This window comes from Taudactylus pleione, unplaced genomic scaffold, assembly GCF_031769625.1.
Source record: "Taudactylus pleione unplaced genomic scaffold, aTauple2 ptg001337l, whole genome shotgun sequence".
In the NCBI taxonomy this organism is placed as follows: domain Eukaryota; kingdom Metazoa; phylum Chordata; class Amphibia; order Anura; family Myobatrachidae; genus Taudactylus; species Taudactylus pleione.
In genome coordinates, this window is record NW_028285737.1 from 92,501 (window position 1) to 110,610 (window position 18,110).

An 18,110-nucleotide genomic window follows, 5' to 3' on the forward strand; every position below is an offset into this window, starting at 1 on the left:
AGGGGTCTGTACAAGGACGTGATGATGGAGAATCACCGGCCCCTCACATCACTGGGTAAGAGGAGACTGTCATTTATTATACAGGGGAGAGCAGGTATGGGGGCCCCCTATATACATATCACCTGATAATCACATATATACAATGTACTCATTCACTGTGTGTCTCCTACAGATGGACCCAGTAACAGAAATACCCCAGAGAGATGTCTCCGTCCTTTTTATTCACAGGATTGTACAGAGGAGAATCACAGGACCCCACAGGAGCATCAGGTAGGTGGAATTTAGGGTCTCACCAATATACCAAAGTGAATGCCACAACATGATGTGTACTCTCTTCCTTATACTGCTAATATTCTGTTCAATTTCAGTTAATGAAATCAGACAGTGTATTATATTATTGTTTGATATTATTTAGAGTGAAGGACTGACCAATATTAAAGTAGAACCTATAAAGGGAGAAAAAGAGACGCATGTGACTGATATTAAGGCAGAAGTAATAAAGAAGGAAGAAGAGACGTATGTGAGGGGTGATCAGCAGTGTAAGGAGGAGAAAATTCCTACAGCTACCAGCACAGGTGAGTAATAAACACTTATTACAGAATAGAGTCTGACTTTATTCTTGCTCAGTCACTGCAGCAATGTCTTATCCTACATGCTCCTTCGTCAGCACAAACTAATGAGTGAAACGTACCTCCCCAGTGGGCGAGTTAGGAGCCATCAGCCCCTATTATACTCCTGCTCTCCTCCTCACATCATGTCACTGTGTGCTACCAGCCCAGAGATCTGACCAGTCTCCTCCTCACACTCTCTGGTGTATCTCATACATCAGGAGCCATCAGCCCCTATTATACTCCTGCTCTCCCCCCTCACATCATGTCACTGTGTGTTACCAGCCCAGAGATCTGACCAGTCTCCTCCTCACACTCTCTGGTGTAACTCATACATCAGGAGCCATCAGCCCCTATTATACTCCTGCTCTCCCCCCTCACATCATGTCACTGTGTGTTACCAGCCCAGAGATCTGACCAGTCTCCTCCCCACACTCTCTGGTGTATCTCATACATTAGCACAATGAATGTCACTGTAGTGATTTAATCTCAGATCAATGGAGTGTGTCACCACGTGATATTTCCCGTAATCCTCTCTGTGCACCACCACATTTGACATTACCCTTTATTTTCCTTGTACATCAATACTTCAATGTTAGAGTCTTATTATGATTTGTACTAACACTGCACTACCAAAACAAAGTCGCAGTTGAAGATCACGCCCCATTGCTACACACACACGTCAGTCTCCGTCTTGCCGCAAACACAGAACTGTAATCAGATACCATCATAGCACAACAACTCCCCTGAAATCTCTCTGCTTGGGCGTTCCATGCCATCATCATTCTTTGTTTGTATTACTACTTTGCTCTCCTGCTCTGTCCTAGTGTTAGTCTATCCTCTCAGTGCTGTAAACACCTGAGGTTAGAAAAAGACTAGGTGATGATTAGGGAGACAGAATAATGATTAGGGAGACAGAAAATTATATGAGATCCACCAATTATGTTCTTATTATCAGTTGCTCTAAAAGTCACTGTTTGATGGTTTGGCGGTGCCACCTTCTCATATACAGTATACATAGACACGAAAAAATTAGTCATTTTGATAAGGTGCACTTCTATCTCACCTAGTTATACAAAGATGTGTTAAAGACACTATTTATATGATAGCCTTTAAAATTCAGTTGTATCAGATGTGTAATATCTATTCATACCATGTAAGTAAAAGCAAAATGTTAAAATACAGATATTAGTGGAAAGAAACCAAAAATATTTGTGTTTTAAAATAGCTGCTCCATATTCTATATCATTAACAAGTAGTCTGAGTTGTATGATGTAATTTATTCAGAATTGCTATTAAGATAAGCAGAAACAAAGTGTGCTCTTTCAAGATAGATAAGAAGAGTACATTATCCTAGTTTTGCTAGCCTGAGATTACTAACGGGATTAATCCAGTTGATTCCATTCATATGAGTTTATTCAATTGCAGGCAGGATTTTGATAAACCCTGCGGCGAAGGGGTTTCCTCGCAGCTGCAAGGTTTTCCCTATTCAATTGCCTCCGAAAAAATGAGCCGCTGTAATTTTTATATAAATTTACACTGCTCATTTCTCACAGCTTCAGAGCAGGTTTCATTTTTCATAAAATCTTTATTTTTAGGTAGGAATGTCTGACTAATTAAGTAATTGGAAGTTTCAGTAGAAAAACATTGGCAGTGGCTAATAAAGTTTCCAATTAGCTTAATTAGTTCAATAATGACATGTCATTTTTGCTCTTTAAAATAAAAGTCCTCAAATTATCCCCAAATATTTTTTTTCTTTAATTTATGTTACCTAATTTTAATTTTAGTATTTTGACAGAAAAGTAAAATTTTTCAGTTTTTTGAATTAGCCTAAAATTACCCCATAATAAACTTCTTTGCTCTTTTAGTTTGATTTGTTTGTAATTAAACAAAGTTTAGTTTTTGTATTTAAAAAAAACAAAAACGCACAAATAAGCTTTTGGAAGCAATTGTTAATATCAAAATATTTTCACTGTTACCCAACTTTTTTTAGGGGGGGGAGGCGGGGGGGGTTTACAGGCTAACCTAAAAAAATATTTTAAACTACCCGCAAGTTTTTGCAGTAAAAAATTGGCGCAGTGGCGGGAGTGAGCATACCTGCGGTGCGGGGAAAAATGGTTGCGATGCCAGCGAAAACACGTGGCCAATTCAATATGCTCCATAATGTCAAGATTTGTTGCTTTTGCAGAGTAACTATATCTGATGCATAGGAATGACACACATAAATAATAGCAACCACAGTTTGCTTATTTAAACAGAAATTCTGTATCGCTCACATCATACAATAAACTTATTTTATTTTATTTTTTAATTTCTAATATCTATATATTAACTTTTTGCTTTTTTTTTTTACATTTTAAGAATAGATAGTATACAGGATTATTATCATTAATATTTCTTTATATGATTGGTTGAAACAGATCTGATACCTTCTGAATTTTAATGTATTTAAAATAAAAAGTGTTTTTAGCATATCTTTGTATAAATAGGTGCGATTGAAGTGCACCTTCTCAAGATGACTTCTTTTTTTTTTTTTTTGTCTATGCAAACCTGAGTTTGACCAGAGGCGGCTTCACTGTTTGCATTTGCTATTTCCTGGCCTGATTTTGAGTTACTGTACGCACAGAGCTGCTGCAGCAGCCAGATTACTACATTATGAGGATCCGTATGGCTCCAAGCGAGCAGGATGACGCACCGTCCACTGTTAATCCGTCGTCTGCAGGCATAATCGTCGCAATTAGGGTCAGCGCTTGCTCAATGGTGGAAGAGATCCATCTGAAACAGGCTTTTCTTTGCCTCAACACAGTATGGCTCTCTAGCTACAGACATGACACTGCCACAAGACAGATTTTTGTATGCTTCTGCAAGAAAGGCATCCAGTTGCTACCCAGGAAAGCCCGTTGCATGGACAGAGACATGCAGTCATGCAGGAAGCCTCGTTCAATGAGCATGCATCATGTGCAAATTTGAGCTAGATGTGTCCACTTTTGCAACTCTTGTATGTCCAGTTGGAGAACTGTACAAGCATGGCTGGTGCATGCTGCTGATTTAGCTAACTGGCTCCAGTATTTATGTGTGAGGGCAATGTCTAGATGGTTATTGTGGTTGGACAATATCATTAACTAATGAGCTTTCCTGGTTGTATCTGTACATTTATTTTATATCCAGATGGTGGACTCCAAACCAGGAATACCCAGCAAGGACCTCTCAGTTTGTCTCCAGATTTTGATAAGAAAGATAAGATCACACATTCTCCAGGAGACGATCTCACACTACCCAATAGACATCCAGAACCTGACAGTGTAGATATATCATCTGACACCACTCATCACGAGGACTGTTCTTCTGATCACTCAGATGTTGCTACACCCAGCACATCTCATAGAGGTGGTAAGATACGTTCCTGTTCAGAGTGCGGGAAATATTTTAGGTGTAAATCAGAGCTTATTAGACATCAGAGACGTCACACAGGAGAGAAGCCATTTTCCTGCTCAGAGTGTGGGAAAAGTTTTTCATTTAAATCCAGTCTTGTTACACATCAGAGAAGTCACACAGGGGAGAAACCATTTCCATGTTCTGAGTGTGACAAATGTTTTTTAAAGAAGTCACATCTTGTTAAACATCTGAGACGTCACACAGGTGAGAGGCCATTTCCATGTTCGGAGTGTGGGAAACGTTTTACACAGAATTCAGATCTCATTGAACATCAGAGATTTCACACAGGTGAGATGCCATTTCCATGTCCTGAGTGTGGGAAATGTTTTAGAAAGAAATCAAATCTTATTCAGCATCAGAGAACTCACACAGGGGAGAAACCGTTTCCATGTTCTGAGTGTGGGAAACGTTTTACAATTAAGTTGGATCTAGTTAAACATCAGAGAAGTCACACAGGGGAGAAGCCGTATTCATGCACTGAGTGTGGGAAATGTTTTGCACAGATATCGGGTCTTGTAACACATCAGAGATATCACACAGGTGAGATTCCATATACATGTACTGAGTGTGGGAAATGTTTTGCCCATAAATCGGGTCTTGTTACACATCAGAAAAGTCACATGGGTGAGAAACCGTTTTCTTCTTGAAGAACCTGAATGCTGCAATATCTTTGCCGAAAATCCTGATCCTGTTACTTATAAGAACTACGCACAATATAAGAGAAATTCACCCCTGTATCCTCTTATTTAATTATCATTCAAATATGGTGAAAATGTTTTATCCTGAAATGTTTTACTTTTCTATAAAGCCTGTTTCAAAATAAACAGGTTTTTATAAAACAGTTTGCCTGGTTATCTATATAATCTCTAAGGCTTATCACATCTACATGCATGCGCTTTGGGAGCCAGGCATGTCTCTCACTGCTAGAGCAACAGGAGAGACCCTACCTGGAGTGGAAGAGGAGCCACTGGGAGGTAAGTATTCCTCCGTGGGAGGAAGGGGGCTAGACTTAGGTGGTGGGACACAGTGGAACAGGACAGATGGGATGGGGCTATACAGGGCTGAGCTGCGGGATGGATTTGGAGCAGTACGGGCCCCCTTACTAGTAAATGTTAATTGGAAATATTTTATTTGGATTTTATATGTATTGTCCACTTTTGTCTGGCTCACGAAAGTGTGAAAAGGAAAAGAGGGGGGGTTTGTTGCAATGGATTGTTATTCTCTGGTGGTATCATTTTTGTGTCAACCCCCAGCTAGTAATGTCTAGAAGTAGTACAATTTATGTAATAAGAAGATAGAGGGTGCTACCACAGTCTAGGATAGTGCCGACAAGATAGCGAGAGGAAGCAAGAGTTAATTTTAAAAGACCTTCTGTGCACCAAAATTCAAACTTATTTTGTCTATTAAAATGTTTTTCTGTTCAAATAAGTAAACTGCAAAACATGTAGTTAAAAGTGTAGGTAGTGTGTATAGATTGGAAAAAGTCCACATTACCTATTGTAAGCGGATGACCTGCTCCACCAGACGACCACAGATTTTGGGGTGGTTACTTGTCCCACTGTGGGCTTATTCACCAGTCCTAGGGTTTTCTTCTCACCATCAAAAACCGCCTGGTACTGACTCCTCAGGCGGGTAACTTGCTGCCATGAGCAGGCTCCTACCATAGACTCCTGGATCTGGTCAATCCACATAGGCTCCTACCACCGCTTACATCTGGATATGTGTGGACACATTGCTGCATCACTTGCTGGGTAGCGTCAGGTAATTCCCACTGACTTTTCACTATGGACCAGTCTGCTTAGAGTAGCTTGCAAAGGATTTCGGCCTGGAGACACTGGACTCAATCTAGAACAGCTGAAGAATGGAATAGCATTTTACATAATCGGATGCAGATAAGAGGATGTAAACATCTGTGGATGTGATATGCTGAGTGCTTAAGAGTCTTAGCCCATTGAAGGAACTGGTCGGTGTGAGATTCTTCTTTCTACAGGTAGTTAGTGGGAATTGATATTCCCGTTAGACTATACTAATTAGGGAAATATTGGGGATCGTTCACCTACTGGTGGTGTGAAGTGTGATCTCACTGGTTGGAGCACATCCTGGTATCCAGGATTAGTCCACTAAAACCAGGGAGGTTCTGTTGCATGTCTGAAATTAGTGTCTACATGACAGAAAAACAATTGTCGTCGCCACTGCAAATCGATATTTAGCCAAGTAAAATCTGAGGAATTCCAGTCCGAAGCCAACGGCTTCCTCGACTTGCAGTGGGGGATTCTGTGTTTTAAGTCCCCTAGGTACTTCCCCATGGTAGTCGCTGTGTTGGGGACATTAAGAGAGTGTAGAAGCGTTTGTCCCCAGTGCCAATCCCTGAAGTCACTGCAAAGTAAACATCCAGTTTTGGGCTGGAACTAGAAGTGGTCAGGAGGTTGCTATGGTGACCGGGATGCCTTCAAATCTGATCTATGGGGAGATTTCCCTCCATAATATCACTCCATATATAAATAAATACATAAAACAGTAAAATAAATAATCTAATATTTTACAGCATATAACAAATTGATATAAAAATATATATACTGTATATAAAATATGTAAAATATATATCTAAAGAAGGACATCTAAGAGAGGAGTGTACTGTAAGTATATATAAAAAAAAGTGAAGAATACATAAGAAAATTTATATAAAAAATATGAAGTATAAAAAAACGAGTTCTAAATCTTTAAATCCACCAGGTATCAAAGTCTTGAGATTATAAATCCATTTAATCTCATTCTTCGCCAGTTTGGATTCCACAGCTCTACCCTTCCATGTGGATTTTACATGTTGTATCCCCATGAAATTAGTAATACTTTTTGATGAGCAGCCATGAAATTTTTTTAAAATGTTCAGCTAGGGAGTGGGTTTCCAACTCTTTTTTTAATATTGCATATATGTTCCCCCATTCACTTCTTTAGGGCTCTTGAAGTGCATGCGATATAGTGCAGTCCACACGAACATTCGATTCAATAAATTACACTAGTGGTATGACAAGTAATAAAATCGGATACTTCAAAGGTTTAACCGTTGGCCGTGAATTGTGTGATCTTGGAACATTAATGCACATGCTACATGAACCACAATGATGGAAGCCATTGGTGCATATTGGATTATTAGTGCTACGTACCAGTTTCTTCTTCAAATTGTCGGTTCTAAGGTAAGTAAAAGACTGTTTATCTGGAAGAACACTCTAAGTGGGATTTTTTTATTAAATATGTCAATGGTGTTTAAAAACTAATTCTACCTCCTTAAAATTGCTCCATATTTAGTGATAAAAGAACATTCTTTGCTTTTCTTTCAATTCTTAATCTATTTAGGTTTCAAGAATAGGTCTCTATCCCTGTTCTGTATCTCTCGTTTGATTCAATCTATTTCGTCCTTATAGCCTCATGCAAGGAAGTTAATCTCCATTGTGCCCATTTGTTAGTCACAAATCCTTGGGTTGCTGTAGTTTATTTTCACACAGATGAACTGGCTTTTTGAGACACCTACTGAGATGTTCACTGTCTCTATTAATGAAGCTATTTGTATCGGTAGGTTTTTGGTAGCATTTGGTGTGGAGGAAATTGTTTTCTATATACAGATTAAAATCCAGGAAATTTCAGTCAATTTTTATCAATATGACATGTAAATTTCTGATTTATTGAATTGGAGTTGAGACCAGAACAGAGCTCATCCAAAGATCCCTTCCAGAAAAAAAGGACATCATCTATATATCTGCACCAATGCACCAAGACTTTTTTTGGAGTCTAATTTATATCATACGGGCGGATTTCAGCCTATATCATTGTCTTTATATGTATTTGAATATATTTGACTTTCTTTATTCGTATGTGCTGGCTATATTTAGCCTGATAATAAATGTTTCATATTCTTTGCAATATCACACTATATTGTACCTTTTGTTTCTCTCCACATGTATGAAACTGTAATATATTTTAAAAGGTTTTTGTGCCACCTGGGGGATCACATATATATTGTTTCTCACTGTTCATTGTTTAGGGGCATAAGGTACCCACATGTTCCCACTAGAGGCTGCAATACCTGGATGCGCTATGGGGTTGTACTGCTACTTTTCTATTTCACTACCCTAGCAGTCCATGTTTTAAGGCTATCCATGAGAAAGCACAGGTGACTTAATTAGTAACTTCATCTGTGCACGAGCATGGTTATCTGTAAAACCTGGTCTGTTAATGTGCCTTGACGACCAAGGGCCGTATTCAATTTCAAGCGAAAACCCGTCAACTTCGCCTGTTTTAATTATCCCCATATTCAATTTCAAAGACTTTTTTCGCCGGTGCGAAAAGTCTTTGTAAAAAAATGGGGATAACTTTTCTCCACTGAATAGGTGACGAAAAAAAGTGCAGATTTGGGGTTTAGGGGTGCAGGCTTAAAAAAAAATATCCTGCACCCCTGGGAATGTCCTCTAAAAGTAATGTGTGTCAAAATAAGTGAAAAAAGAATCTGGACACCCCAAAAAATTAAGTTTCATTTTGGGGTTAAAAAAATAAATATGGGGGACAAAATCCTAAAGTAGCGAAATAGCTTCCAGAGGGGTTTCCAAGTATGCGGCAGGTGCATTTTTGAAGAATTTTTAAAAATAACTTTAGGGACTTAAAAATATGCTTGCACCCATTTTCATGTACCCCAAATTTGATGGAAATAGTTAAAAAAAAAAATGCTATTCTTCACCCCTTCTTCTAAAGCCGCATTTATGTACCTGCCGCGGCTATTAAAAACCCTGACTTCTTTCAGCAGACCAAAATGGGGGTACCCATAGTGATCCCCCATGTCAGGACATCTTTAGGGGAGTACAAGGAAGAATTCCCGAAAATTAAATGGACTTTTCGATACTTACCTTTCTGCCGGGTCTTGTTTTCGCTGGATCGTAATTGAATATGGGGATAAAGCGGGCACGCGCCCGATACTTTATCCCTGAAAAACCTGCGATGTTGACGAAATGTCCGACCTCTGACTTTTCGCCATCAAATTGAATACTGGCCCAAGTGTGGGAAACCCTGGCTTAGAACAATCTCTAAAAAGTTTTAAAGAATGAAACTTCCATTCCTTGTGGCCTTTTGCATGAGATCGTGGCGGAAAAGCACACCTCTTGATTTACATGAAATTGCAACATTATATTGGTAGAAAATGGTTATTTCTAAGAACCTTGTCCTCAAAAATAAGACCTGGTTCCTCCAGCCAGAGAGCTTGTAACTCAGAAACCCTTCTAGTTGGCGTAATTGGTATTAAGAATTCAAGTTTCAATGTAATCCATTTTAAAAGGATCCAATGGTGGATCTAATAACATTTCCAGCACTAAATAAAGATCACATGGTGCAAATTGGCCTAATCATTTTCTTGCTACCTGCATTAACCTAATAAGATTTACTAGGCGGCAATCTCAACTAATAACAGTATTAGTATCATAGTATTGACTGCCGTAAACTTGCCCAAAACATCTCGTAAATATTCCAGGATTACACTCGTGGACGGGTACTTATTTGACACCCTTCATCCTCATGCCAGGCACTTTAAGATTTTCCACACCCTGTAGCTGTGGATGGCTTCCTGGCTATTGATACTGTGTTTATTGACCTTTTTGGAAAAAAACAGCTGTTTCCAGGCTCTACGCCAAGCTGTGAGCTTCAGGTTTCGGGGATCTGGATGGAAAACCGTGCCTGTCTGAGTAGGTCTGGTCAGATAGGACCATGGATGGTCTATTGCTAGATGCAAATCCCTAGGTAGACACACCCTGTGTGCGATTGCTACTTTATGTCTGTCTGGATTTTCTTTAACACCTGTGATAGTTGAGGAGACATGTATCAAGATTGAACGGCCACTTGACTGCCAGCACATGTCCTGCTGTTTCTGTGTTTAGTCTGGATTGTATGCTCCTACTTTCCTGGGTGCAGCCTTTCACAACTCTGTGAAATTGACATTTCCTGCCAGGAGTATTGCTTGCAATGCCATCAGATACTTCCTACACTGCCCTCATCCCTCTACAATTGGACAACTGCTCCTGCCAGTGACCTTGGGTGATTTGCTGACCAGAGACCGCTCCTTGGAAAGGATCGCTGGCATCAAGTATTATAACTAATTGGTTCGGCATAGAGAAAACACTGCTGCTGTCTAATATTACATAGAGCAGGGGTCTTCAATTTTTTTAGACAGTGTGGGCAACATTAAAAAATTCATTGAATCCCGGGGGTCACTAAGCTATACTGTGGTATTTAGACTCTAAATTTTTAGAGGATTAGAAGACCTTTTCCAGACTCATAAGGCCATAATGAAGACTTCAAAAGATAATGTAATATAGTAAGAGTATTCTTAAGATGTTGGTCTGTAATCTATGAGTTCTCGTCTTGGGCTTCACATGCTTCTATTTATAGCCGACTATAGAACAAATAACGAATAAAGACTCGCTGTTGTATACACTCCAGCAGTTGTGTGCTTGTAGGACAGGTTGTTTCTATGAGAAGTGCCCGCTGGAGGTTGCTGACCTTAAGGTTGTATCTGGCTTCTGTGATCAGTACAGCCCAACAGGAGAACCACGATCTGTGGCTGCACTACGCTGTCCAACAATGGAACTTTTTGGATGGCTGCGCTCTGCACTGATGGAGACCCACGTTCTGCTGACACGGAGGACACAGAGCCCCACCCTGCCACCTTTCTGGCAGAGCATCCTCTCACTTCCTGGCAGCAGAGACTTTGGTGGGACGTTGGCGCTGAAGGGGTTAACCAATCTCCCCCCCTCCCCAACCTGTTCCCCGATCAGTGGACCACGGGGAACAGCTCCACAGGTGCTCTGGCAGGCCGCGGGAAACAGCCATGGGTTGAAGACCCCTTGACATAGATGGACCAACACCTCAGTTTCTACATCCCTTTATTGATCACACACAATAAATTGATCTGAACACTGCGGCAATGGTGGAGAAAGGCACCAGGGGATAAAGGATAACCAAGAGGATGAACGGGTGTTAAAGTCAAATATTATTACATTATTAATGTACATTATTAATCTACAATTTCTGTACGCTCATAAAAATAGAGGCATATTTACGCATATTGCATAATTATATGCTCATGTTTAGACTTGTTTTATTCAGCATGTAATGATGCTTATTATTTTTCATAAAAACTGCATATCCAACGGAATTTTAAATGTAATATTATAGATGTAATGGTTTATAATCCATGTATTAGGAATTTAGGGGCATATTCAGTGGGGCGCGAGGTTTAGCGAGGAAAAAAACCACGCGCCCAATTTTGGATTACCGTGGGTATGCGCGCTCCCGATACCCGTGGTATCCAATAAAAAAAAAAGTGGTTGCGGGGTGTTCAGCTCTGAAAACCCTGCGCCACGTAAAAAAAAATTCTGCACTTACCACTCCGCGGCTTCTGGGGGCCTGCTCTCTATCTTCTCACTTGAGAGGGGGCTGCTGGGAGGCTCCAGGGGCTAGCCTGAGGGGTAAGGGCTGCTGGAAGGTGTAGTTCTCCCAGCACAGGGGGGCACACATACACTGCGGGTCACACACACACACTCATAACACTGACATACTCACCGCTGCTGCTGGAGACCGGCTCCCGACACTGGAGGTGCGCAAAAAAAAAAACATCCCTGCGCGCAAAAAGTCAAATACCCCGTTCCTAATACCAAAAATCCTGCACCTGCAGGCAAAACCCAGCAGGTGGGAGGATTTTTGCTATTCTCGCACCGAATTGAATATGCCCCTAGGTCTTAGAATGTTGTACAGCCCCACACCCCTTTAACCAGTCCTGGCCAACTCTTTTACAACTGTACATGATACTTGGAAGACAAAAGGAATCTTCAGAGGGACCCTCAGTCTCTAGAAAGAGCCAGTCATTGGAACGAAACATTGAGTACACACAGATCCCTACTTGTATCAATGACCTTAGTCCGTGTGAACTCTGTAACTGTTGTATTCTTTTATTTTTTGATGAAAAAACCTTGATGGACATTCACATTTGCGGTGCGGACTCGATTATTTTACTTAAATACTGGTACTCAGTGGAATCACCAGAAACCAAGAGCCGGCAACTCCTTGACTATAGAAGGTAAAATAAAGGACAATGAGGTAGTCCCCAGGGGCAGGTTAGGCACTCAGCCAAATGAGTCCTGCTCTGAGTGACCTGAAACTCTCATCTGGCTCAAAGTCCCAAGCAGTGATTGGCCGGCAGCAGGAAAATAAGTCAAGTTGGCGGCACCCAACAACCTCTGCTGCCAAGACGCAGCAGTAGGGAGCCGAGAGGCTGAGAGCAAGCAATTGGCCAGGCCAGGTAAAGGAGGGCTGCAGTCCGGCATGTTCTGACACAACACCTTTCTGTGGTCCTGGGCAATATAGATAAGCAAAATGTTTGGTGCCATTTTACGCTGACTTCATCTGGGATCATTTTTCCTCCATGCTCCAATCCTGCAAAATCTCTGGAGGTGGCATTATATAAATGTCCTCAGCAGAATACTGATCAGGACCATCTGCATTCCAGCTCCAGTAACTTAATCCTCCTGCAGCACTCACAGGCTGATGCAGCTGCATGTTTAAAATATCAATTTTGGTCCCACTGCAGAAGGTACTAGTGCCATAGCATAAACACTCCCAACGTGGCCGGTCCTCCCACCTTTTCCACCTGGATACTCCCTAGAGTACAGCCACCAGGGACTTTTGGGAGATGGGAATGTCCTAACCTTCTCTCCGTAACCTCAGGTAAGTCACCAAACAAAAGAGAACCTCACTGCCCTGACCTAGAATAAAAGACGCAGAAGCAGGGAGGAGTCATTATGTACCTGCTGGTGGTTTGTTACCTGCCCTGACCAGGAAGTAGATTAACATATTGCAGGTTTGCTGCCAGGGAGAAAAATACTTTTTTTTATTAATTGTTTTATAATTCTTTCATTTGAGGTCAAATGGAATCAGAAAGACAGAAAAACAGTTGATTAAAAATATTTTAATATTCTCATATTTTGGGCTCGGAGCCCCATTGTTTTCCACTGTGGTTTTGTACAGCTATGTTAGGCTTATTCAGCTTGTGCATACAGCTAGTCCTATATGCATAATTTACCCATATTTAAGAATGATAATATATTCAAGATATTGGTAAATATGATGGGGGAGTGGATCACAAATTTAACAGCAGCAACTTGTATATTAAGGTCAACACATGTGAAGCCCTAATTTAACTCAGTGAGCACTGGTTGTATCTTTCCATACTGTTTTATACCATTTGGATACTCCAATTTCAACAACCACTTTCCACACGGCAGAGAAACGTTTTTTCCCATGCACTAAATGTGTGGTTATTATATGTAAATAGGCCGGGATCTAGATTATATCCCTGCAGTCAGGATTGCTGGTGCTCAGAATGCCGGCTCCGGAATCCCAACACCAGGTCAGGATCCCAGCTCCGGCATCCTAACATTAAGTATTGGGATTATGGTGAGGGTTCGGTTAGGGGTTAGGCTGCAGGGAGGAGGGTTAGATTTAGGAGTAGGGTTAGTATACTTACCTGCAGGTGTCGGCCATGTAACCCAGTCGGGATCCTGAACACTGGCAATCCGTACCCAAACCGCTTACCATATTATCCCTTTAACCCGGGACGCTCAGGAATCACACAGGTTCTGTGGCTAATTAAAACCAGGTGAAATTCAAACTTGAAGTGAGCCAGCCACAGAACCTGTGTAATTTACGTCTCCCGGTTTACAGGTAAAATATGGAAAGCCTAGCTTATATGACATTTAAGAAAATTCATGGGATGGCTTTTACCTTTGTGGTTTGTATCCCATACCCTCTTTTAAAAGCAGGAATGATCAGGGGGGAGGGGCTTAAATTATGATGCAAGTAGCATCAGAATAAGGCTTGATATAGAAGATAATAAGGATAATTAATAAAGGGACTTGGATTAACCTAATTGACAGCATTTAGAATGCTTATGAACTTTACCCTACATGTATACAAAGTTGTTATGCTTGTGAACTTTACCTTACATACATATTAACCAGTACCAGACACAGAGCCAAAGACAATCCCCATTCCCTAATATATATTATAATGTGAATCTTTATATAATGTGATTTGTTCAGTTAATCTACCCAGCAACTAGCAGGGGTATAAAAGACTATGTAACCTTATTTTGAATGTCAGTTCTTAATTTCTTTAGAACTCTCCTCATGCTGCATGATTTATTTTTGCTATTTGGCATAAACAAGTATTTCATTTTGGATACTTTACCCTTTTTTACTTCATTTATTTTATTTGCTATAAATATTGCCATAATAATGACAAACTGGCGGGAGATATATGATGCTTAATGAGATCTGTTCTTTAGCTACACCCACACACATTTCAATAGTGTAAATGATTTTGAATAATTTAATTGATCTAACTGAGAAAACTAATTTCTGTCAGTTCACACAGTCTGAACACGAAAAAGGCATCTCCCCAGTGTGAAGTCTCCCATGTCTAACAAGATGTGATTTATTTGTAAAATATTTCCCACACTTAGCACATGAATATGGTTTCTCACCTGTGTGAAGTCTCTCGTGTGCAACAAGATTTGATTTATTTGTAAAACATTTCCCACACTCAGTGCATGAAAATGGCCTCTCACCCGTGTGAAGTCTCTCATGCCTAATAAGATGTGATCTGTCTGAAAAACATTTTGCACACTCAGTGCATGAAAACGGCTTCTCACCTGTGTGAAGTCTCTGATGTGTAACAAGATGTGATTTCCGTGTAAAACATTTCCCGCACTCAGAGCATGAAAACGGTTTCTCGCCTGTGTGAAGTCTCTCATGTGTAACAAGATATGATTTCTGTATAAAACATTTACCGCACTCTGAACATGAAAACGGCTTCTCACCTGTGTGAGTCCTCTGATGTGTAACAAGAGCTGCTTTGTACGTAAAACATTTCCCACACTCAGAACATGAAAAGGGCTTCTCACCTGTGTGGGTTCTCTCATGTCTATCGAAAACTGATTTGTATGTAAAACATTTCCCGCACTCAGCACATGAAAAGGGCTTCTCCCCTATTTTATCTGGCTGATAGGTAATGAAATCTGTGTCCTGTGTAAAACATTTGCCATCTATATTAGAGGGAGATATTTTATCTACTCTAAGACCTGTAATAAATGGACTTATATCATAGGATCCAGGAGAATAATCCTCATGATCAACGGGATCAGATGACACATCAGTACTGTGAGGAACTGGATGTTTAACTGAGCCAATAATGTTTTCTGCTGTAGAATCACTTGTGACATCATAACCTTCCATTTCACCATCTGAAGATAAAATTAGATAATCCGCCAGTATGTTTCTTCTTTTACGTCCATCTGCCAGTAATAAAATAAATATATAAAAAATTCATTTTCAATACAGATTATAGTTAAATGTCCCAAGACTGCAATCAAATGGACACATTTAAGACACTTGATAGTTACAATTTATAATTCATTAACTGACATTTTGAGAGAGAGAGAAAGAGAGAAGAGGGGTTACTTGTTTATTTTAATCATTTGTGATTTAATTGGAGTTTATTTTGCAATGACATCGAAGTTTGTGTCTAATATAGAGATTAAATGAGTTTTATTATACCATTATTTTTATTATACACATAAAGCTGAAAAATTAAAAAATAAAATACTGCTGCCTCCCAGCTGACTGGAAGCAGTCATCACCCCCTTTCCCTTCAGTCAATTATTAATAGGGTTTGGACAATCCAGCATATGGAATTTATGACCAGTATTCTTAAACATTCTTCCAAGTCTACTGACCAGGTTTGGAGCCCCTGGATGTCCTTTTTCAATGCTCGTTCCCCATTCACCTAATTCCCCCCCATCTCTTTCTCTCTCCCTATTCTTTTTCTTTAACAGTACTAGCCACACTGTCCCCTTTTTCCACTTTTTTCCCCTATATAATGTCCTCTAAATTTTAACTTTTGTTTTCCCCTAAAATATATCCCGCAGTTGCATTTATATTATTGTATACTTTTGCCGTGTATTTTTATTGCTATTTTCAGTGATACTGTATTAATTTTTGTATTCATTTTGTATGTCTATAATGCTGTTTTTAAACATACCTTTAAAAAAAAAATAATAAAATAAAATATCGCTGCCTCCATTTCTGATTGTCTACTGTAATACTTGCAGCAGGTACTTGTTTTATTATTGTACCCATAAAGAGATGAATGTACATAAAAACGATGTAACATGGATAAGTAGGAAGAGCTTGCACTTTTCATAATGATTTGCTACAGAGGCACAGGGCATCCCAGCATAATCTCATCATTGTAATGACATGTCTGAGGAAGACATCAAGGTCTCTGGTCATTCCTCACGTGGTAAATGAGTAAGAAAAGAGTTAAATAGTTACATGCACACGCCACGTAACAGTCCACCATCCTACTACTTTTTGTCTGTTCATTGTAGGATTTTGTACATACCACTAGAGGGAAGATGGGAACGGATTGATGAAAAGGGAGGAACAGTGCGTAACCACCGAACAGCTTGTACTTGACTATCGGGCAGTAAAAGAACAGAGACTAGTAGATCAGTTATGCAGAAAAAGCATATAAATCCCAGAGAAGGCATCACTGATGAGATGTCGGCAGGTAACCTAAACCAAGCCTCTTCCTATGCTCCAGGTGGATGGGAGACAACACACTATAACATCCCAAAGAACAATGGCTTAACCAGGGTAAACCAAATGGTTTGTCTAATTGAGGAGAGGGAGGAGCTGCATGCTTCCAACATAGCACTGTCCAACACTTCGCAACATTTAACACATGGCCATACAAGTATCTAGGTGTGCTTAGGGACATCGGGGACAGGTCTTGGTAGAAGGGAGTATGAGACTAAACTAGGAATTTCAATTCCAATGATAAGGGGAATGTCACAATGTATTTATTTGCATAGGTGAGTTCTTAGACTAAACTATATAGGACAGAGGGCCTTCATGACTGCATCATCTCCAACAAAATTGAGAGGAGGAAGGAAATATATTGAAGGTGCTGAAGAAACGAGATTGAAGTATCAAGGTCAAGGGTCTACCCTAATTGTCACGTTCCCAATCCAGTTCATGTTTCTCTTACTATTGATATGACAGTACAAAGAAAGATGCTATCCATCTCAAACTCTTGAGTGGCACTATATCTGTAATGAAAAAATGACCGCATTCGATCCAAGGTTGAAACGCCTTATGGTCTTGTCTAGGGGGAAGGTCTGGATTGTCCCAGATCGGGGACAAACGAGAATGAGAGGAGGGAAAGGTTTTGCCAAGCTCGTTCCAAATACTGACAACAAAAAATAAAATAAAAACTCTCCTGGTCTGTGGTATTTAGATGAAGAAATAAATGGAAATGTGTAGCACCAATTCAGATTCCAATCTTTACCCAAACTCCAGGTGCTGGTTTGGGATGTCAGAACTCCTTGCGTGAGATGAACTGTGACTAAATCAAGAAGCAGATTTGGAACACCTACTGTATACCACCCTCTTCATGGGTTTAAAGAGGACCCTGATTATTACACAGAGCCTTTCTCCAGCCCATAAGAACTGGAGTGGTTGAAAGACCTAAAGAAGTCTACGTAGCATGGTCAATTCCTGTTGAAGAAATAAGTTGAGCTTTCCATTTGGCAAGATCCTCCGTGGCAGTACAGAACAGTTTAAGGTAATGCACACAGAAGTTGGTGTTTCGCCCATTTATAGTCAGAAATTGCCAGAGAGGAGTCTTGATGAACTTGTGATTTGGAGATCCAATATTTCCGTCTTGGAGGAATTTTGAAATTGGGAGAGCCAACCAAAACCCGCTATATCATTGAAAAAGCTCAGCAGAGAAATCAGTGGCTTAGTCAAGAGATGGCACAATGTTCTCAGCATACAAAGGTATCTTGTACACCGTGTAACCTATGCAAATACCCAAGATATCCAGGTTGTGTGTGATCTTGGGAAACCTAAGGTTCTAACATCAGCAAAAATTTAAGGGCAAAAAGATCCAGAAACATAAGAAGTCAAGCCC

At 40.1% G+C, this 18,110-nt stretch overlaps 2 protein-coding genes across 3 annotated transcripts in view; one reads left to right on the top strand and one right to left on the bottom strand.

The window, feature by feature from the left end:
• LOC148443058 (uncharacterized) overlaps positions 1 to 7,962 on the top strand; it is a 16,050-nt gene extending 8,088 nt beyond the window's left edge. For both annotated transcript variants that reach the window (XM_088463297.1, XM_088463296.1), the window contains exons 3-6: positions 1 to 55; positions 173 to 270; positions 416 to 575; positions 3,777 to 7,962. The exon at positions 1 to 55 is cut by the window's left edge. In XM_088463297.1, coding sequence (XP_088319423.1) covers positions 22 to 55; positions 173 to 270; positions 416 to 575; positions 3,777 to 4,690 — 1,206 coding nt within the window. In that variant the 5' untranslated portion in view covers positions 1 to 21 and the 3' untranslated portion in view covers positions 4,691 to 7,962. The remainder of the gene's footprint in view (positions 56 to 172; positions 271 to 415; positions 576 to 3,776) is intronic.
• Positions 1 to 18,110, bottom strand: part of LOC148443057 (uncharacterized) — a 95,600-nt gene that overhangs the window by 37,183 nt on the left and 40,307 nt on the right. The window contains exon 6 of the mRNA XM_088463268.1: positions 14,507 to 15,429. Within this exon, the coding sequence (XP_088319394.1) occupies positions 14,507 to 15,429 (923 nt within the window). The remainder of the gene's footprint in view (positions 1 to 14,506; positions 15,430 to 18,110) is intronic.